The 22,201-nt window shown below is 35.5% G+C and overlaps 3 protein-coding genes across 5 annotated transcripts; 2 read left to right on the forward strand and 1 right to left on the reverse strand.

The window, feature by feature from the left end:
- The first annotated feature begins 700 nt into the window (after nucleotides 1-700).
- Nucleotides 701-1,729, forward strand: LOC106129318 (putative uncharacterized protein DDB_G0290521). The gene has a single exon (XM_060954407.1). The coding sequence runs from the start codon at nucleotides 786-788 to the stop codon at nucleotides 1,473-1,475; it is 690 nt and encodes a 229-aa protein (XP_060810390.1). The 5' UTR covers nucleotides 701-785; the 3' UTR covers nucleotides 1,476-1,729.
- Nucleotides 1,730-8,599: 6,870 nt separating this feature from the next.
- LOC106129348 (uncharacterized) lies at nucleotides 8,600-18,114 on the forward strand. Of its 3 annotated transcripts, none has more exons than XM_060954417.1 (4): nucleotides 8,600-8,761; nucleotides 14,187-14,256; nucleotides 16,124-16,242; nucleotides 16,579-18,114. In XM_060954417.1, the coding sequence occupies exons 2-4, from the start codon at nucleotides 14,213-14,215 to the stop codon at nucleotides 16,722-16,724; spliced, it is 309 nt and encodes a 102-aa protein (XP_060810400.1). In that variant the 5' UTR covers nucleotides 8,600-8,761; nucleotides 14,187-14,212; the 3' UTR covers nucleotides 16,725-18,114. The 3 variants fall into 3 exon arrangements, 2 of the variants coding, with proteins under 2 accessions (XP_060810400.1, XP_060810401.1); XM_060954418.1 differs by lacking the exon at nucleotides 8,600-8,761 and adding an exon at nucleotides 12,458-13,822; XR_001228462.2 differs by lacking the exon at nucleotides 14,187-14,256 and having other exon boundaries at nucleotides 16,579-16,595.
- LOC106129340 (mediator of RNA polymerase II transcription subunit 18) lies at nucleotides 18,073-21,116 on the reverse strand. Its single transcript, XM_013327872.2, has 5 exons — nucleotides 20,866-21,116; nucleotides 20,388-20,519; nucleotides 19,709-19,913; nucleotides 19,099-19,211; nucleotides 18,073-18,569 (listed from the first exon to the last, which is right to left on the reverse strand). The coding sequence occupies exons 1-5, from the start codon at nucleotides 20,959-20,961 to the stop codon at nucleotides 18,444-18,446; spliced, it is 672 nt and encodes a 223-aa protein (XP_013183326.1). The 5' UTR covers nucleotides 20,962-21,116; the 3' UTR covers nucleotides 18,073-18,443.
- Between the last annotated feature and the right edge of the window lie 1,085 nt (nucleotides 21,117-22,201).

The following is a 22,201-nucleotide window of genomic DNA, read 5'->3' on the forward strand; positions in this document are numbered from 1 at the left end:
CAAGGATAGCAGAGGTGGCGCTACGAGCTATCGGCTCCCACTTGCGGCATTTTTTCACGCCGAGAATGAGGCGAGATTACTGACTTAAGAAACGTTTATACTGGTTAAAAAAGGTTTGAAAAATAAAATAAAATAAACTTGCCGTAAGTTACCCAGCCAAATAGAAAATATTTCCTCAATAGGAATTATACTTAATTACACTATCACTTTTTTTATTATTGCCAAAATAGTAAATTATTAAAACTTAATAAAAATGAACTCAAATTAAAACTAAAGCTAAAACTACATAAAAAAAGAAAAAAAAATACAAACTAAACTTTAATTTACAAATTGTACAGTCCCTGCATTGATTGATTCCTTTATTATTGATGAAATGATTGTATAATCATCAGATTTTCAGATATTCTTGGTGTTTTTATGTTTTTTTTTTTGTTTTAAATACTTCTGGATGACGTAGTTACTCTACCGCACGAAAGGTCTTTCTGCTCTGAACGCCGTTGTATAACGGGTTACTGTAGAGTTAAATGTATTAATAAACAGACAGTTGAGATAGTTTTTTTCATGTTAAATACTGAGAAGCTTTTTGATTGAGTACAAACATCAAAATTAACACATGCAACTTTTTTTTTATATTGACACCAATATGGACAGGGCTTTATCGGTATACGAGGCTTGCGTCTCACACTCACGTCGGTTGGGCAGCGGCGCGCCATCATCCTCGGTACGTTGAACGAGCAGTCAGTTCGGCGCCGAGAGCCGCCACGCGCACACGTTTCTATTGCAAAATGGCCGCCGCCTACGCACAAACAGCCCCCACACCCTCCGACCGTCGATCAGAGGGTCGTGCTGGTTCCAGACGTATATTTCCACCACAGTTCAAATTACAAGTTCTCGAAGCATATAGACGCGATGCTCAATGTCGCGGTAATCAACGTGCCACAGCCAGGAAGTTTGGCATTCATCGTCGCCAGATTCAAAAGTGGCTGCAAGCTGAGCCCACGTTAAGAGCGGCCCTTTTACGACGAGCTCCACAACCAGCACCATCACCGCCACCCTACGCAGCTGGTTCACCAGAAAGTGCCCGATTGCCATCGCCACCGCCTGTCGTCCTTCCTACAATCGTACAAGTGCCCACGCCAATGCCAACAACCATACCAGTGCCAGTGTCAATAGCCGTCTCAACTTCAGAGCCAATAGATCTCTCTGTGCGACGGCCTTCACCTACTCCAGTACTTCAACCGAAAAATCCTTCCGCACCGGAGTCACCACGCAAGCCTTATAAACTTTTCCGGCCATACCTCCTTGGGGAAGAAGAGGATCAAAAGAGACCAGCCGTTGCTTCCCTGCCAGTAACCAGTGGCGTGCACGTGTCCGCGTTCGTGCCAGTGCAGAGTGCAGCCGGATGCGCGTTAACCGCGTGTCCCACGCCACGCTGGTGCGCGGCCATGCCTTCCTTCCCGGCTCCGCTCAGATGAGAGGATGCCACCGGGGCTCTGCTCCGCACCTTCTGTGATCTAGTCGCCGACGCCCGCCTGGCGCCACCAGGGGCGTAGCCCTCCATCATCGTGCCTTAACATACACGACGCCATAGTGCATTATGCCATCGTCTTGAGATGATAGCTTATTTTTGTGTAAAGATATAAAAATGTATTTTTATAAGTGGGGCTTTTAATAAGTCCCCACATTTATCAAGATGACATTATATTATTATGACTAATTATTATTATTACATAAATAAAGAAAATTGTTAACTAAAACGTATTTTCATTCAAACTATCCAAGGATTTTTATGCGACAGCTTGCAATGAAGCAGGTAGCGCCGGCGCCACGTAGCCCCGTATTTCCTTACCTGGTTTTAATCCCCGATATTTCTTCAACCATTTCGGGGTACTTACATTCACGATGATGTTTAATTATCTTTTAAAAAAAGAACATTCAAGTTTGGAAAAAAGTAGGATTATAATAATTATTAAGGCAAAACTACAAAGAGGAAAGATTTGTATTTGTTGTTTCTTTTTGTAATAAATGACATCATAAACAAGTTAATTTACCTACATATGAATTTCGACTAAATATAGAGACAGACAAACCTTCAACGTAGGCTACGTTCTGTTTGGAAATTCCTGCACAAAAGCTAGTAGGTACTTACCTAGGTAGTTTTTAAAAACAGTACTTTGAATGATTTAAGTTATTTTTTTTCTAACATGTTATTTAAATATCATTCAAGTATAAATAAAGTGTTCAAAACAAGACCATATAATCAATTTATCGAAAAATAAATCGGAATTGATAAGTCAATCAGATAATTAATCAATATAAGACAATATTTTTTACGGAAATAAAGTAGCAATGAGTGAATGATGAATTTTCTGTTGGAAAGACGCACATATTTTTTAAAAGTTACATGTAATGTTTGGGAGTAAACCTACATAACTATGTATTTATCGCGAATATTAATTGAAATATGATAATACATTTAAAAAGAGCTCACTGCAAAAATGCTGACAAGATTTTGGCAATGGTATCAAGTGTCAATGCCGGCACAATTACTATAAATATCAATATATCTACATACTTCATACAATGAAGTAGTTATAAAAACTGGCAAAGAAAGTAGTTTACTGAATTTATGTGTGTTGTGGGGAATAAATGGCGTCGCGCAGTCTGGAAAGGGCTGGTGGCGACGTGGTGTCTGCCGCGGCGGGCGCGACGACACGGCCCGCTGCATTGCATCCAGCATGCACAAGACTCATATAGGTACCTACTCATAACCGCAACAATTGCAACTTAAATACCTATATATAGGTACATACACATTAACTATGTCTATAATGAGGAGTTTTTTTTATATTTTGGTGTTAATGGATTAACTAAAACAACAGAAATTACCTAATTATAAAAATTACACTGCTTTTTTTGCTGTCAAGGAGAGCACTAAGACATTTTAAACAAAAAAATGAGTTAGGCTAGATAGTAGTTGTTACTAAACTAGTCTTTGCTAGTGATTTTTTTGTTTTTTCTGAAGTTAGAATTTAGCCTAAAGATTCTGCCTTAGGTTTATTTTTATCTAGTAAAAATACAAAGCAAACCAACTACAGCAAAGTCTTCAACTTGTTCTCTAAACGTAAGAAAATAAATATCAGTTACTGTCACCATAGTACGAACGTCTGTAATTTAATACCAGTGAAATTCCATTAGAACGATGAGTAATTACATGTAGGTTGTCATGTCACTCTTGAAGTCTCTGTATAGAGTACCTGCGGTTTCGTACAGGTGGCTAAAATATTTTAGTCCCTCTGCAAGTATTTTTGTGCTCGCCCGGGATGAATTGACGTAAGTCCGTTTGACGTAGATTTCAGAAAATTCGTAAATAATTTTACTGTTTATTTACATACCTCAGATAAAACAAGTATGGATATATGTAAATTTCTTTATTTAAAAATTTAAGAAGTTGCTAAATCTATTTCACTTGTCTCAAGTAGTCACTTGTCTCAAATGGAATTCTTCATTCCATTTACAGAAAAATAGAATTTTCCAAAATTGGATGCAAGCTTGACTTGTGTCGATGTCTTAAATATCGTCATAATATTGTGGTAGGGGTTAAAAAGAATACCTTCTTCATTAACATGATTATTAAAATTTTAGGTAAATAGATATCTATGACATATAGATATATATGATATGAATTTAAGACATAGAGCAGGTTGATCAGATCATCAAATATTACTATATACATATATGGAAATTGATATAGATATATGTATGTTCTCTCTACAGAGTAAAGAAAATATTTCTCTAGCTTTTTATGAATTTGCCATGGCATCAGTCCGATACGTTATTTCAGTCTTATTCTAATTGCAAAATAAAAATAATGTATTTATATAGGAACTGGGTTCTTATATGCATAACGAAATTAAATAAAAACAAAATCACCCAGTGTCACATATGAGTTTGTGAGATCACCATGCATGCACTTGTATGTGCGGATTTGGAAAAGCTTCTTAAATCCATAAATACACTATAAAATACGAAAATATGACGACGGTCTGTTAAACATTTTCTGTAAAAAGGAAAAGAGCACCCCATGCCCAACAAGATGCTTCGAACTACCGCTTGGAAAACATGTAAAAAATATTCAATATATTGTCCGTCGTTTTTTGTTAATATGGTGTCCTTATCCTAACGAAATGTTCTTGCAGTGGGTTCTGCGGGCTGCATTCGCAGATGTCTGCGCTTCGCGGTATTTACGGCTGCCGGAAGAGCGCGATGGCTCATAAAGCTCAAGTTCTACGGCACAGGCTGATGTTCAATGATATTTTTGGCATAGCAAAGAGTACCAACTTATTTATAACGTGTATGTACCTACTGTTACATAATAGAGTTCTGTATAAAATATATTTATACATTGATAAAAGGAAGCTGAATTGTACCAGACTCAATGTTGTAGGTAGGTTGAAACAAATTCAGCGAAGGTAGGTTGAAACAAATTCAGCGAACTGACCAGACCATTGTATCATTCATTCACATATAATCACGTCTATATCCCTTGCGGGCTAGGCAGAGCCAGCAGTCTTGAAAGACTAACAGGCCGCGTTCAGTTGATAGGCTTAATTATTGAATTGAGATTCAAATAGTGATAGGTTGCTAGCCCATCTTCTTAAAGTAGAATTGCAGCCTATTAACCTAAACATCTAGCTATTTGGCTTAATGATAGAATTGAGATTCAAATAGTGACAGGTTGCTAGCCCATCGCCTAAAAAAGAATCCCAAGTTTGTAAGCCTGTCCCTTAGCCGCCATTTACAAAATCCATGGGAAGATAGAGTGGTCCCATTTTTTTTATATTGGTACCGGGAACCATATGGCACACTTAAAGATATTAGCAAAAAATCGATATGGGTAGCAATATATATATCCAATCGGTATGGATACAATATATCCCAACTTACATACAGTGGCGTAACTATACCATTCGTGGCCCGTGGCAAATTCATCGGATAGGTACGTTCTAAAACTGGGTTACAACCCTTTTTTTACAAAAGCTTTGAATTTTTAATATTTTTTTACTTGTGTAGGAAACTGAGTAGATAACAAAAATAAATCAAAGACTAAAACTTTTTTTTACTAAACATGTATGATAAATAAGAAATGTTGGGAGTTGGGATTCTCCTCTGACCGGGGGCCCCTTCCGGCTGGGGGCCCGTGGCATTTTGCCGACTTGCCACCCTGTAGTTACGCCACTGCTTACATATACGAAAGTAAGTTTATTTGTTTGTTACCTCTTTCCGGGTTATCTACAAAATTTTACCTTCTCCAAATATCACGTATATACCTATATAAATAAGAGTCTAGAGCGGGATTTGCGAAAAACCTATTTCTTTTGTAGGTGGTGCTAATTTCGTCGCTTTATAGCACTCGCTTTTTGGAAAAAATGCTCTTATTTTACGTGAAACAAATCAGTAAATGCAAGTAGGTATATATAGGAAACGCTTCTGTGGGCTAATCCTTCATTATGAAGGACAAGAAAACTTCCTTAAAAACGGGTAGGTATCATAAACTCATTGTTCAGTATACATCTACCTGTGTGTACTTACAAAAGGGCATAAAGTCGGATGGCGTCCTTTGAGTTTGTTTCTTCAATGCAAACAAAAAACAATTAAGCGCGGTGTCTTTTGTGTGTCTCTTCCAGTAATTCCCGTTTGTAGTGAGCGAGCCGCCAACACTTTGAATTTAGTTTCTTTTGATGTTCCTGCCCAAAATACAGTTGTCGACTGATGACTCCTATCCGGTGAAAGAAATAAATTAAGTACTTGTATAATTTATAATAACTACATAAAGGTATTTGAATACATAATATCAAGTGCAATAGAATACAAGCAAGAGAGATCTGTAAGGATGAAATAAAAAAATGCACAGTTTCAGCCTGGGTAATCGGACATGTGGACGGTCATAGATTAGGTTATCAAGTATGTAATTTTAACCATTTTGGTTATTATATACATTTTTAAATGTAAGTACCTATGTTAAGTTTATAGTATTGTTTATTTGCATATTTTACAGTTGGTAGTTACATAGATGTGGGTGTGGCTTATTTTAGCAAAGTATATTAATAAAGCTTTTAACTAGGTGGCGGCGGCTAAGCGTACCTATAACTTTTCACATATGTCTCTTTCAAATATTTGTTCTTTTTATTAAGTTTGATTTAATATTAAAAAAATAGTTAAGTATCTAAGCAAAGTAACCGTTAGTCTCCTAGTTTCTAGGGCTGAAACTTCTAAATAAATAGGCTTGACATCACTGCAGAACATAAATATCTCGACTAAAAATCACAAGACAGACGTGTCGGCGGCAGCCGCACACCGCGCCACGCCGCTGTGCATGTGTGGGGTGATGTGATGGCACGCTGCGGCCGAGGCGCGCCCGCACTGGTTGGCGCCAACGTCGTCCGCGTGTTATTTCTGACGCCATTACTCACATCGGCTTTGACTAATTATAATAAACCCGAGCTCGCATCATCGCTGTGCTGTCCGCTGGCTGCGCCTTGAGCGCCCCAGATATGCTTTTTCAAAATGTGACTCTTCCAAGAAACCGGTGCAGTAGTTTATACGAGTATGTCCAGTTCCTGTTAATTGATATCGTTGCGCTGATAGCGTTCGGCGAGATCAGAGAGTGCGGTACCGTTGAAACGTCTGTTCTGTAAACATGAGTGCGAGGCTAGCGGCGACGTAATCAACTTGCCCCCTGACATCAGTCTCAAAGCTGATAATAATAGTTGTGATGCCTACCTACTGTAGGTACTATCTACACAAGCCAGGATGCTCCTTGTTGTAAATAATTATTAAGTTCTTAAAACAACGATGAATGAACAAACGCAAATGTAAAATAGCATTTTACCAAACCACCGTTAGTCATAACCTTGGCGATGTTCCACCTTCGCGACAAGGGACAGTGTGTGACAGTGGATACTTTTTAAGTTTTTCATGAGCGATGACCGACCATGACATTCCTGTCCACAATTCTCACAGCTAATGTATGTGAGCTACACATGAAATCTGCGAGTGTAAGAAAGAATTCATTTCAGTTAAAAGCCACATTAACTAATGGCGCTGCACTGACGCTAGAGCACAAGATAAAAATGTCATTAGCAAGAACGAGATTAACCTATTGCTTTCTAAATGTTATGATAACAACCCATTGTCATAGCTTACCGTCCTATGACTTATTGTGTTATAGTCATTTGTAATGGATGCTTCTGCGATAAGTTCCTACTACTAGCTTATTACACCAATTTAGTAATTTCAAATATAGGTGCCATTTTATATATTCGACAATTGTACGCACGCACTGCATAATTTTAAGTTAGTTCATTATTACTATGCGTAATTAATAAAACAGTAACTGTAATGTAAAATAGCTTGGCGAATCAAGCACTGCACAATTACAAGGGTCAATGGTACGAATTACGATGCGATTCGCAAGGTGTCTAACAATTTATTCTTTTTTTAGGAACGTCATGACGCCAATAGAGACAGTGCCAAATCATGGCGTTCCGAAGAAATTAGTTTTAGCTATCGTTACATAAAGAGCATGTGGTATTTGAGACTGCTTTATTTAAAGTTTTCCATAACAGTACGATACACCGGCGGTTTTAAAATCGTTAGGTCGTCATTAAGTATAACAACAGTTTCATGTTTTTGTCAGTTGCCCTCTTGATAAACTCTTCTGATAGCGCATTGCGTTACTGGAGTTATGTGGACCACCCGAGAGGTAAGCGTGAGTCTAATCGATGTCGTAAATATTACTGGCGCAACGGGATCATCGTTGCCGACACTATAAGCTTCTGATAAGCCACAAAATGTCCTTTACTACTTATTGTCAACAGAATATTTTTGATCTTGTCCAACCTAATCCGAGGTGAGATAATAAGTTAAGTGAGAAATACTTGGCTTAATACCTAAATAAATGTAATCCAAACACATTAATTGTGTATCAATATGTAGTTGCATGTCTATATGCAGCAGATGACCCAGTTTTTGAAACAAAGAAAAACTCATTCTCTCGTTAGGTATTCCCTGAGTAAATCTATACCTAAATTTTAATTCATTCTTGCTTGCAGGGATTACTGAAGTAACTAAAATATAGTCATCGAAAAAAATTCGTAGTCATCATGATTCAGTCTGAAATAATAATATCCTGTTGGTATGGGTTGTGTTGCGTGTGCTGTCCTTATATACAAGAAAAGTTAATCCAGACTCAACTCAATTACATTAAATTTTACAAAATATAATCTTCTCAGAAATGATGTGAATGGAAAAGCGCTGAAGACCACTTTTATAATTACCTATAGCTATAGGATTGTTGAACTGGTTAGTAAGCTGGGTGCGCCAAGCAATTTGCTGCGCGGGTGTTGCGGGGCAGGGGAGGCCATACTCTGCAGGGGCCCAGCCCGAGGCTCAGCGACAAGTTGTCTGGCAGGGCCGGCGGCGCCCGCGCCTTCGCCCCCCTCCCATCTCTCCCCTGTGAGATTATTATGGGCTTGACGCCGCTGCTGACTTGCGCCCTGGCCCCTTCGCCCCACTCCACCTCGCCGCGACGCTGCGCCTGCGCCACCGCTTCTTGGAAAAATTATACCACCGATATTTCTGACGCACACATGGACACGGACGTTTTGCGGTTAACACACGTAACCTCCATCATAATACTCAAGACAATACTTAAAATCAATTGCACAAGAGTCAAAAATTAGCAAAAACAAATTAGCAGGTGAGTGCAATTTTGTTTTCAAAGTAGGTAGGTACGTAGATTAATTATCGATTAGGTACTTACTTATGAATGCAGCTCAATTATATCATGTCAACAAATAAATCTAGAATGAACTAGTCAACATCCGAACTCTTTCAAAGCGTATTTAAATAGCCCAATATGAGTCAACATAAAAAAAAGTTGAAGGAAGGTAAAACATATCGTTGGCTCGGCCGGAGCAGGTTCTCCGTAGCTATCAGATCCGAAGCAAGATACATTTTACGAGTATAAACGTCGGCTCGCATGCTCGCGTTCGTGATTCAATCGAACTGATACGTTCGCATCGTGTGTATAATAATCATCAACACAAAGGAAATGAGCGCCGGTGCCGCTGGTGGATCGTCATAAAATACATAGCACACAGAGATACACAATACATTTTAGTTCGATGTTGTCGTTCTCTGCACGTGGATTCATTAATGGTTTTAATAATCTTGTGTTAATATAGTGTTAGTGTTAGCATAGCAAACATACATAAAATCACGCCTCTTTCCCGAAGAGGTTGTGACTTCATCTTTCCACTTGCCAGTCTCTGCAAACTCTTTCACTTCATCCACATTCATAGCACTCTTCATATAAGTTTGGTGGTTTCAGGTAGGTACTTTTGACCTTTTATGCTTGTTCTTGCAAATTTCCATGAAAGTCAAACATACTTTTATTGTAGTATACGTAGGTAAGAATGTCTTTTGTTCTTCGGATCATATTCATTATCACAGTAGTTTCTGTCCTTAGTTCCTCTTAGATCGTTGATATAAGAATAAATACAATGAATCCTTTATACTTATGTCTATTACAAGCATTTTATTTTATCATCAGTATTTAGTTTCAAAATAGCGCTAGGTATATAAAGAATAGTATCTGTGCTTCTTTAATTTGTGAAATGGCGCTGTGGACACCTCCACACAGGCTTGGAATCCATGTCAGTATTTCTTCACACATCGACGACTGTTCAATATGGATGACGAGTGCTAGTTGGTGTGCGTAGATAATTTATCGGCGAGCGTTGCTTGCCTGTTGCATGTGGTGGTAAGGTGGGTCGCACTTTATATGGAGAGTTGTCTAATCCACTGTATAAATTTCCATTAGTCCTAGGTTTCTCCTGAATGACTAATGGACATATAAGAATTAGCTTTCTAGTTGATGCAGGTTGGTACTCACTGTTTGGTTGCGCTGCCATGAAATAACAGATCAAAAAACTAGGTAAATATCTACTTTACTGCGCTTGAATCACTGTATTTTGATGAAATAAAATGGCACTATGATCCACTGAAATATCAATAGCACTTTGTTCATAGAGCATTTGATAAAAACTTGTCAGCGTGGACCAAACAATACAGTAATTCGAATAACCCACTTTTAGACAAATATTATGACATATAGAGTTAAATTAATGATACGTTTTTATACTGTAATGAAATGTTTACGGACACGAAAGGAGGAATAGAAGCTTTGAATAGGTTGGCAATGTTGGCATCAACCGGTCAGGTCGGTCAGGGCGAGCAAAGAAAGTGGCGCCTGCCTACAAGAGCTGTGCCCACGCCTCCTCCGCTTCGGTTACAAATAAAGAACCTCATATAATGAACCCATCAGAGATAGTTGTGTTTCTTCAACTTTTTACTTACATAGTTCTATATATCTGTCTCTACGTACCACGTCTTTCGTGACTTTTTTGACTTATTTCGATTTCTGTGAACCCTATTATATTAGAATCTATGTTACCTTCTTTTATTTATTTTTTATTTAATTTACTTATACGTATATTTACTATGTTTGTTACTATGTGATAAACCTAATGTCTTTCTATATTTTAATAAAAAAGACCAGTCTTTATGTGGTGTTTAACGCTAGTCATTATTAAGTTTATTGTAAGTTATCTTATTATATTAAGAAAGAACATTTTATAAATGTGAAGTAAAAACCATTAAACTGTTTTTAAATATTTTTTTAAACCCCACAATCAAATGTTATTTGCGTAAATAATACCTACAATGAGAACTGTCATAAAGACTACAATACAGGACTACAATTTCTTTGAAAATGCCCATAATTTGCGAAGTACAAATACAAAGTACAAATACTTTTCCAGTGTAAATATATGTAATAAATCCAGCATTGTCCGTAATAATAAGGGCATTATTGAAGGCCTATTAAGTTCAGAGACACGCCGCCAGCGAACCGTTGAAGGTCGAGCGCTCAGGTTTCCACCGCATTGTCACACACTTGAATGACGCCTGGCTATTAATCACTGGTGATTATTGCATGCTTGCGCCGTGACGGTAAAGTAGAATTATCGTTCAACTACAATATTGTTCGTAATTATTAAGTTCATTACTAAGCCCTTCTCTATAAGTATACATTATATGTCCTACGAAATATGGGGCGCCAGGGTTTGTTTGACATCGACTGTAAGTACGAGTAGATAGGACATTATAGGTAAGTACGCCAGTTTTACAATGTTTGTTAACAATTTTGTAGTTTTTAATTTGGTATTTGTATTATAATTAGTTACATATCCAGAAACCAGTGTACGACAGACATCACAAATAGCCATATAAGCCAGAGAGTTAATTGATAATTTAATAATTTCTTTATCTCGGTCGCAAGCCTACAGAGATTTCATATCTGTTACTTATTCTGCATTACGTAATATCATGAATTCCTTTACACTTAGGCGTTGCATTCTCGAATGATCAATCGCTTGGTATCTCATTGTGCAGGGATAAGGGCCTTAGGAATGGAGAACGTGGACGCCAAGGTGAACCGGCAGGCACAAACCAGCGCCGTCGAGTCTGCCACGTCGTGTATACTACAAAGTAGTGACACTTTAGATACTTACGCATTATTTATATTTTTTACAATAATTTGTTTAATTTTATTAGATTTTTATGAGTTTTTTTAGCCAAAACTTATTCCTTGTTATTTTTCGTTACATACTTCTTTTCTGGATGATGTTGTTGTTAATTTGGGTCTTATTAATGTCATTTTATATAACAATCTTGAATATTTTTTAAGTTGTATGTACTTAATAGTTGGTGAGTAAATTTTTTAGAATGATATGAAATTAAATTTTATTATATAACTAGTGAAATTTGTAGAGTACGTGTGCTCTTGTGTAGGACTGCAGAAGCTGGACTTCTATATCAATGGCTCACGGTGAGTTTTTTTCTGCTTATTTAATGTATTTATTTTGTAATATGTTTGTCTTTCTGCTTATTTAAATATTTCATACTACTTATCTTGTATTAATTTTGATTAGTATTATAAGGACAGAATTATTATTGCACCTAACTTGTCTATACTTTACGATGTTACCCGAATGTTTAACACGATAATTTATGTGCGATAGACAATAATCTAACTTCACTTTTGAATGGTTGGTAGAGTTCGAGAACGTATAACAATATAATTTAAGCAAACTGCCCACGTAATTCAACCTGTCTATAGATACTTTAAAAAATTTAAGTATCTACGTATTACGCATACTAAACAAATAAGTGTTCCTTTTTTGAATCATCGAACTACTCGTAATTCATGTCGTCGATACGTACTTGACACCTTAGTGTCATCTTTAAAATGGGTGGGTTCCTAAAATGGAAAACCTTGAATGAAGTGATTGGGATTCTATTGGTAAACAAAGGTACCAACTACTTAGTGAAGTTGCAGGTGATTTGCTGATATAAAACTGATTTGCAAACTTCACACTCAACGATGATCTTACGAGGAGGCAGAGCTTAAGCCTGTGAAGTTACAACAAGAAGAAGCAACTTACCATGCGGGTACTCGGAGGTTAAGGCTTTGAGACTAAATTATGTAATACAGAAACAATAATGTATTGCCTCTCGAATCTATTTTATGTAAGAAATAACAAATCATTTGAAATACCTATTAAAGTCGTTACATTACAGGTAAGGATTTTACCAAAAATACTATGAAATTTTTTATTTAGGGATGCCGAGCACTGAAGAAATAAGAGCAAAATTAAACATTATCGAACGATATGTTGGTAACATACGAATATAGACATGACGTTCTACATAACTATCAGATAAAGTAGGTAAGCAACTGAAACGGTTATTAAAGGACGAATACCGGGTTATCAGTACGGTGGGGTCAGGGGGTGTCCATCTCATTAAGATAATTATGTAAAGCGGTAACAACAAAACAGTGCAAGTTTGGAACACCAACTCATAAGATCCTAAATATTTAAACCCCTTAACAGTCTAAATTTTGGAAATAAAATGCTAAGAAATAAGGCCGATTGGCCAATATAGGGAAACCCTTCTGGTCTTTTTAGAAATAGCCAAATAACACATTTACATGTAGTGTAGTAGTTCAAATGATATGAATAATGAATAAACCAGAGATTGACCAGTGGTTCAGAGACATAAAGAATACAACCACCGCCCAATAAAGCTTGGTCTTTGTACCATCGGCGACATCAAAGTGAGTCACCGCCAAGTTAGTTGTAATCGTGACAATCGTGCACGTGCGTGATCCGATCCAACTCATGCCGTACTGCGACTTGTAACTAGGTACCGTCACCTTGGGTAAACAAAAACGCTATTAAGTTTATATATTAGACAAAAAACTGACTCTTTTGGGGAAGTCAATACATTTATCAACCGAAAAAGCAATAGTATTGGGATTATTTTTCATTAAGTTTCATATTATGCATTGCAATCATGCATTTAATTAAAATGATAAGCTTGGCAAAGATCATAAAGCGACTGGCAGGAGTTAGTTGGACCGAGTGGAAGTACAAACCTACTAAAATTGTCATGTATGTTAGTCAATTGACATTATGGACTCTGTTTCTGAATATCTGTAAGTAATTATATTTAAAACAGATAAAATTTAGGTAATTATAATTTAATAACCGTTGTTGACTACAGAAAAACTCAGAGTCGTAGTAGAGTAAGGCATACCTACGTAGATCTTTCGTTAATCGAAGCAAAATTTTCTGCAAATGCTAGGAAAAGCGACTACTTACTTTACAACGTAAATAGTGACGTGACCATAAAGGTACGAAATAATTATTACGAATTACGATATTTATATAAATATTAATTTTAAGGGAATATTAGTCGTAATTATATATATTTGATTCTTTTTTTTCTAGTCTATCAAACTGAAGGTTCATCAAACATCATATACCTATGTAATATACCACTACTAGTCGTAAAAGGCGACAAAGGGATAGGCTAATAAACTTGTGATTCTTCTTTTAGACGATGGGCTAGCAACCTGTCTCTATTTGAATCTCAATTTAATCTTTGAGCCTTCAGTCTACGTGAGACTGTTGGCCCTGTCTATCCCCGTAAGAGATAAAGACGTGATTATATGTAGGTATGTATGTACTAAGTAAATGCTTAAAAGCATGTTACAGGTTTGTGCAGTGTCTGCTGCTTAGATATGAAAAAAGAGTACAAAAGGAATCCAGCACCGGACGGACATAGGTTAGTTATTCGTGAGAATAGTATAATAATTATATCAATGAACTTGCTTAGATAATGTGTAGTATGTATTGTGGATATAGAATCAATTTTATACCTCCTTAAGTTTTCGTACTTAATATCGCGAACGTCGTTTTACTGTAAATTAATAAGTAGACGTTGCAAATCAGCAATGAAATAGATATTAAAAAAAACATAGCTGAAATGCAATATCGCATACATATTTGTATAAAAATTATGCCATTATTCCTGATTTATGTAATCTGAATCTGAATCATCGCCGAGTTGACGTCAAACAATAAAGGGCGTCAGCGGCAGATACTCATCGCAAAAAATCAAGATGATAATAGTTTCTACAAATACCTGTTATTGGAATTGTTTAGCTTATACATCGCTTTCGAGGCTCTGCCCCGTGAGGAAAAAAGACGTGATATATGTAGATATACATCGTTAAATATCAACGGGTGTATGCCACCATAAGTATAAATTTGATTTAATAACCAAATACATATCATAATCCCTTTGAGCCTTCCATATTAGATTTGTTGATGACAACATGTTTTATAATCAATTTTAAAGAAAAAAAATAAGTCTATAGTCTAGTTGCAAGACGTGCCGTCTATGGTAAGGTGCTACAACCCCAGTGAGTCCAACCCGTGGTCCGCTTTAGCTTCGTCTTAACGCCTACGTTACATACTTATTATACGGTTTTGGAGTGCCTACCTAAGCTTTGTGTTCCTAAAAAAACATAAAGGTATAGGTATAATTATTTAAAGGTTAGGTCAACAGTTCCCCAAACCGACAAGCTTGCGTGAAGAGAATAATGAATGTGGATGATGCGAAAGTATGCTGGGATCGTGGCAAGTGAATAGATGTAGCCCATGCGTACACTTCGGGAATGAGGCGGGATATTATGTGGGTATGGTATATAATTCTACTGTTTCGTAAGTAAGTAGGTAAAAACTTTGAAGTAGGAATCGAAGACCAGACTTGTTAGATCAACAATGCTTTATTTTATAATGCTATTTTATTACATACACAAACATCGAGGACGCCAAAACCCATACCAAACAACGTTTTTCATCATAATTTGAACGGGAATCAATTTTAAAACATGTGGTTCAGAGGCTGAGAACACGTTACTAACGCTAAGCAGGCCGTTTCATTTATTGGGACATTATTATACATACATATAATCACGTCTATATCTCTTGCGGGGTAGACAGAGCCTACAGTCTTAAAAAAAAGACTGAAAAGCCATGTTCGGCTACTTGGCTTAATGATATTATATTTCGCAAGTAAATGCAAATTATGTGTAATAAACCAAAATAATAATTATAAAGGTATAAATTAATTGATTAAGGTTGTACGTAGATGGAATACTTAATTTGAAAGTTAATTAAGGTAAATGACCGTGCTATTACCGTATTTACGTACCTATGGCTAAGACATGAATTTTGTAAAAACAAAAAACTGACTTCAATGGTAATGAGAGTTACATATATTTTACCACGTCTATATCCCTTACGGGGTAGACAGAGCCAAGTGTTGAAAAGATCGAAAGGCCACGTTCAGCGGTATGGCTTTTCTAATTGAGATTTAAATAGTGACAGGTTGCTAGCCCATCGCCTACAAGAATAATACCAAGTTAGTTTATTAGCCTATTCCTCGGTCGCCTTTTACGAAATCCATGGGAAAGAAAATCCTATTCTTTAGTGATAATAATTAGTGATAATAAAAAATAATACATAGTTTATTTTTTAAATATATTATATTTTTACTTGCCTAATTACCAATCACGGTCACTATTATAAAAATGGACATACCACAAAAGCTATTCAAAACTGTCATTTTGTTAACATTTTCATAGGTGCGGCGTATGTCCCACGTACTTCCAGAAAATATGCGCCTTCGACCTTATCAACAATTCAACGTTTATATTTGACAATCATTGTATAATGGATATTTACAACTGCATAGAAGGAACAGGTGTGTTATTTTTTTTTTTTCAGAAAAACGTTAAAGAACTTAATAATTTCTGCAGATTTTAAATTGGATATTGTCGGACGATTTTATATGTTTAAGTAGGTAGTTTGGTATCTTTTGTTTATTCGTCAAATTGTATTCAACTTAAAATAAAAGCTTTTAAATATTTATTTATCTAAATTTATCTCTCTCATTCATTTTAATACTAACATTTGTAACAATACTCTATACAATACATTATAACATGAACAAATATATATCCTAGTCGCATGAAAATTATCCACTTTCTAATGAATCCCAACCCAATTGAAAGACGACTAAAAACATATTATTTTTCAGAGTTTGTGCCGCTGAATTACGATCGGTGCTTATTTTTCGGAAATTTCGCTTATGTGCACGGACTCAAACGAGAGGACAAAGACTACGGCGAAGATCATTACATCGTTAAGAACTCCAAGAAGAATCCAGATTTCATCGATGTATGAGATGTGTTTATTTAAATGATGTGGTTAATCATGGCCCATAAAACGCAAGAATCCAGTGGATACTATTTTTTATCATCCTTTACTTTAACTATTTATCTACCTGTCTGCCACAGCCGGTTTTTAAACCCTAAAATTAAAAGCATGAACAAACATGAGTCTCTCTGACAAAATGGTGAAATAAACTTTTAAAAATAAATACAAGTGGGGTTAGTGCGGATTTTACTCTATCAAACGCGTCGAGCAAGTAAACGCGAATTTGTATATGATTGGATCAGCGCCACCTCGTGGTAACACGATGGCACTAATGCAATTCCATACAAATTCGTGATTACTTGCTCGACGCGTTTGATCGAGTAAAACTCGCACTAACCCCTCAGTACCACAATTTCACGTGACGCGACCCTCTCTTTCCGGGGTGAATATAAGCTTGATATGCAAGGTATATTATTTTTGTCATTTTCCTTTACTTTGGTAATCTTTAAAAATTATGGAAAGATAAATAGACGATAAGATATATGCCTTGCGAACGTTCGCGAATAAGGAGGCTGGTAATTTTTTCAAATACATATTTGTTGCAACGTTTTGATTACAGCTCCTATATACATATACACATAAATAACTTTTTTCTATTCCTTATTTAATTCCACCCCGACTATACCTATATTATTTTGTGCCCGCGATGAATAAACTCCAAAAACATTATTCTAAAAAGTTTTGTAATTAAAGTCATTTTCGTAGTAATAGAATTTATTTTTGAGCTGTTTTATCAAACATACATAAGTAATGTAATATAAATAAAGTGGTATAGATGCATAAAGGCATATTTTTATAGCATGATTGTTCATTTTATTTTAGATACCTATTTTTAAAATGGATTTTTTATATCACCATGAAATATATTAAAGGAGGTAAATGTAGGAATACAATCAATATATATTGGTGGATTGTTAATTTTAGTTTAGTTTCATAATTTAAATATTAAAGTACAGATACAAGGATTGCTAGTTAACAAGTATATTTTAAAAGTGTATTTTTTTTTTAATTTTTCATGCATTGGAATGAACAACAGCTAAATATAATTACATGGATTTTTATAAATAGTAACAAGATATTGACAGGTCTTCACATATAGATACACACCAAACAGTACAATTTTATCGGGATATTATTATTGTACTTATAATATATTTCTTAATTGAATTTTAGAGACACAAATATGCCTTGTATTTTTTATATTTTAAGATTTGTATTTAGCTTTACATATTACAAATGGTACAAAATACTTGATTCCCAGAGCACACCAAAAATTTCGCATTCGTCTTTCCTAAAATATGTATATGAAGTGTGGCTTCTATATGGTGGTTGATTAATTTTTATGTAAATATATTTACATTTGTACAAAATAAAAAAAATGTTAGGATTATAGCTACAAAACCATCTGATATTTCATTGTCTTTTCTATTCTTCATTAAACTAAAAAGGAAGTAATCCTCTGGCTGCTTGACAAATGTTGGATATTGTTTGTTTTTCATTTATATATTATACTAACTTAAGTCATATTATCTTAACTATTGTAATTATTCAAAAAACATAACTTAGTTTTACCTAATAAATTTCAATAAGTGATTTATCCATGCGGTAACTAAGACTGTCTTTTTACAAACCTCTTGGTGTTTCACAATAGATTCATGGAAAGGCAGCCTAAGGTAGAAACATGGGCTATGTGACTGCCATGTGGCCTAACCGCTTGTAATCAATCTTGTCAAGTTGCACCAATGGTCTCAGTTGGTCGGCGAAGGCGCGCATATCCTCTGCGATTGCATCTTGCCCTTGTGGTGCCAACACCTGTAATATTACATATAGTCATAGCTTAGTTGTTTATTTCTTCCAATTAACCTTTGTTTGGTCATGTAGAGAGGATGAATAAAAGCAGGTTGACTAAGCATATATACAAGGAGAGTGTGGAGGGAAAGGTCGGGAATGGGAAGACCTAGACAAACGTATCTTGATCAAATTAAGGACATCCTGGTCAGGTCAAGAGTACCCGAAAACGCCGAGCTTGCATGAAGAGAGTAATAAATGTGGATGAAGCAAAGGAAGTATGCAGAGATCATGGCTAGTGATGTAGTCTCTGCCTACCCTTCCGGGAAAGAGGCGTGATTTTATGTATGTATGTATGTAAGCTTTGTTGCGGAGTCTCTTTGGCTGATAAAAGCAAGACTTACAAAATACATCCATGCCATTATGTAATTTTCAGACACAAAACTAGCTATGCAAGAGGTAAGACTTTTTCAATAGAGAATCTATAAAAAAGACAGAAAGTAAAATCAACTTTTGTAGGTATTGAACATTTAAAATAATGTAATATACTTACAGACAATTCTACTAGGTAGCTCTGAGAAATAGGCTCGGGTGTCATAGAACTCTGTGATATTTTAAAAACCTTTGCAACTGTGATCTTCATTCGTCCTTTTCTAAACATATAACCTGAAATCACAAAGGCAAGTAAATTAATTTACACAGATTTCATAGACAGATACGTTATATTGTTTAATTATTGACCTCTGTGGTGCAGCAGTAGTACGCTTGTCTCTGACACCGGAGGTCCTGGGTTGGAATCCCCGAATTTAATTAAACTCTTTAAAATGGTCATTGCAAATTATACATCCATAGATATCAGACATCTTTCTTTTTAAATAAACATATACACCTTTATATCCATTACAGGATAGACAGAGTCAACAGTCTCGGAAAAGACTTAAAGGCCATGTTTAACTATATGGCTTCATGATGGAGTTGAGATTCAAATTAATGACAAGTTGCTAGCCCATCTCCTACAAGAGGATCCCAAGTTTATAAGTCGCCTTTTACGAAATCCATGGGAAAGATATGAAGTGGTTCTATTCTAAAATGCCAGAATCCACAAGGCACTCCTTTTTTTATTTTTAAATAAATAGTTAAGAAAGTAAATTGTTAGACTATACCTTTCACACTATATTCAAATTCAATTCGACAGCCCAGCTCACTGAGAAAATCCAGTAACATTCCACTGCATGCAATGTCTAGACTGGACCTCACCACAGTAGGTCTGTTCTTGTCTCCAAGGTCAGGCTGTCCTATGTATCGTAGTTGATATGGCATGTCACGTGCATCCAAAGCTTTGCGTACACGCAACATCAATGGTGCCGCCTAGAGGAAATTACAGACAATGATTGTGTATAGTTACAAAATTTTTCGTAACAAATTTATAAAGAATACCTATTCAAAAACAACTCTTTACCTTTTTTATTTCGGTCACTTAAACTTAAACACACTTCTTAATCATTGAAAGTCTCAGGACCAGCATACATTATCACAATTTTATAAAGAATACCAATTTAAAACTTTTATTTGTCGCCAAGTCAAGCAAAAAAAAGTGACATGGTCTTATCATCCTTTTCTCGAAGCAATTCTGGCTATTTTTGAACTCCCTATAATTTCGTTATGGATGAACAAGAAGTCTGTATTTTCAGTAACTAATCAGGCATTATATTAACACGGTATATTTAAAATTTCATGGCATGATAATAACTTATGTAATTACTGAAGAAGTTGCTTTAAGTAGAGACTTAGCTGCAAGACTTGGGTTTTTTACAGGATGTTTTTGATGGCATATCTTTTTACCTGTTGATTTGGGTCACGTAAACTAAAACACACTTCTTGATCATTGAAAGTCTCAGGACCAGCATCAACATTATCACAAAGGCCACGTAGCCTATGTAATAAAACTTCTACAGCAGAATCTAACACCGATCCCTGCAATAAAAAAGTGATGTAAAGATCAGATCCAACAGTCTTGAAAAGATCGAAAGGCCATGTTCAGCTGTATGGCTTAATGATATAATAAACATTAAACATAAATTTTATCTATTTATAGCTTTTACCTGCAAAACAAAAGAATACAGGTTTTTCGCAACTACGGTAACTATGGTGTTTACCGTAATGGAAAGTACCTATCTACTTTATGCTTCACCACTCTTGATTATACTATATTTGCAAAATTTACTACTGAGACAAGAAATAAACAAATAAACTTACTTCTGCATTTATGATATTACCTATCTACGGATAATGATTACATGAGATAAATATGAATACTAACTTGGAGTAAATATTCTTGATTGGGAATTATATTGGCTTTCAAAGCTTGCGATAAGCTGTCAGTAGCAGTAATAGGTGCAACATTAGCACCAGACATTTTGTTAGTAAAAAAAATAGGTCCGTATTGTAATGTTCAACTCAATAGTTCTACTCAAATTAATTTTTGACCGAAGTTGGAGACCGAGATTTCTGTTTATTTTCGTCAATTCTTTTAACTAATTTACCGGAATGAAGTAATACAAAATGTGGCTCTGTTACAGTTTGTTTGACAGTGATTGACTTATAAATATTTTTTTGCATTTCTGCCTATAGTTAGACAACCAATATAACACTAAATCTATGTAAGCCAGCAAAATAGTAAGTAATTTGCGCACCGTCTGCGGGCCAACTGCCTAACGACGAATTAAACGATTCTTCTATCGCACATTAAGTCTATAATTTGTAGACAATTGACGTGCCCCACGGTTTTATTTTAGTCTAGTCTATGCATATGTTTATAATTCCCACGACTGTATCTATTTTATTATTTTTTGGTTTTTAGTACATTTATATTAAACATTGCAATGTATGTTTAACATAAAACCGTTTAACTTAAAAAGTTTTTTTACCTATTTTTTTATTTTTTGGTTTTTAGTACATTTATATTAAACATTGTAATGTATGTTTAACATAAAACCGTTTAACTTAAAAAGTTTTTTTACCTATTTTTATTTGTTTTTGTAACGAATAAACTCAAAAACTACTGGACCGATTTGAATGAAATTTGGCACAGGGATAGACTTAACCTTCAGGAGTAACATAGGCTACATTTTATCCCACTGCTTAGATTTTAATTTTGAATAGTAAATTGTATTCTACTTGTTGAGACCTTTCATTTGATACCCATGTTGATGGGATTGATAAAATCTAAGTTATCCGCCATTTTGTAGAGGCCGCCATCTTGGATTTCAATTTTTTATAGTATATTGTATTCTGCTTGTTGAGCCCTTTCATTTGATACCCATATTGATGGGATTAATGAAACCTAAATTATCCGCCATTTTGTAACGGCGGCCATCTTGAATTTATAATGATAATGAATAAACATAATTATATTGTCACCAAAATCCAAAGTGTATACAAAATTTCAGATTAATCGGTTGACAGGAAGAGGGTGAAATTTGAATTACTAAATTTGACCCAAGAATAAATAAAACAAACGGGGTGAGCTAAATAAAACCGTTTAAAAATAAAGTTATTATTAAATTAGGAAGATGTTGAAGGTTGGAAGGCTTCATCTAAGGTACCTGCGATTGATTTGGAATATTTTTCCTTAGTACCTATTTTGCAGTACCGAT

Source organism: Amyelois transitella, chromosome 4 (genome assembly GCF_032362555.1).
Source record: "Amyelois transitella isolate CPQ chromosome 4, ilAmyTran1.1, whole genome shotgun sequence".
NCBI lineage: Eukaryota > Metazoa > Arthropoda > Insecta > Lepidoptera > Pyralidae > Amyelois > Amyelois transitella.

Excerpts from the sequence above, each read along its gene's own strand:
- LOC106129348 (XM_060954417.1), top strand. The coding sequence starts at position 14,213 with ATGAAAAAAGAGTACAAAAGGAATCCAGCACCGGACGGACATAG. Across the intron at positions 14,257-16,123 it reads CCAGCACCGGACGGACATAG|GTGCGGCGTATGTCCCACGT; the intron begins GTTAGTTATTCG and ends ACATTTTCATAG. Across the intron at positions 16,243-16,578 it reads CAACTGCATAGAAGGAACAG|AGTTTGTGCCGCTGAATTAC; the intron begins GTGTGTTATTTT and ends ATTATTTTTCAG.
- LOC106129340 (XM_013327872.2), bottom strand. The coding sequence starts at position 20,961 with ATGTCTGGTGCTAATGTTGCACCTATTACTGCTACTGACAGCTTATCG. Across the intron at positions 20,520-20,865 it reads ATCAAGAATATTTACTCCAA|GGATCGGTGTTAGATTCTGC; the intron begins GTTAGTATTCAT and ends TTTTTATTGCAG. Across the intron at positions 18,570-19,098 it reads GCTACCTAGTAGAATTGTCT|GTGTTGGCACCACAAGGGCA; the intron begins GTAAGTATATTA and ends GTAATATTACAG.
- LOC106129318 (XM_060954407.1), top strand. The coding sequence starts at position 786 with ATGGCCGCCGCCTACGCACAAACAGCCCCCACACCCTCCGACCGTCGA.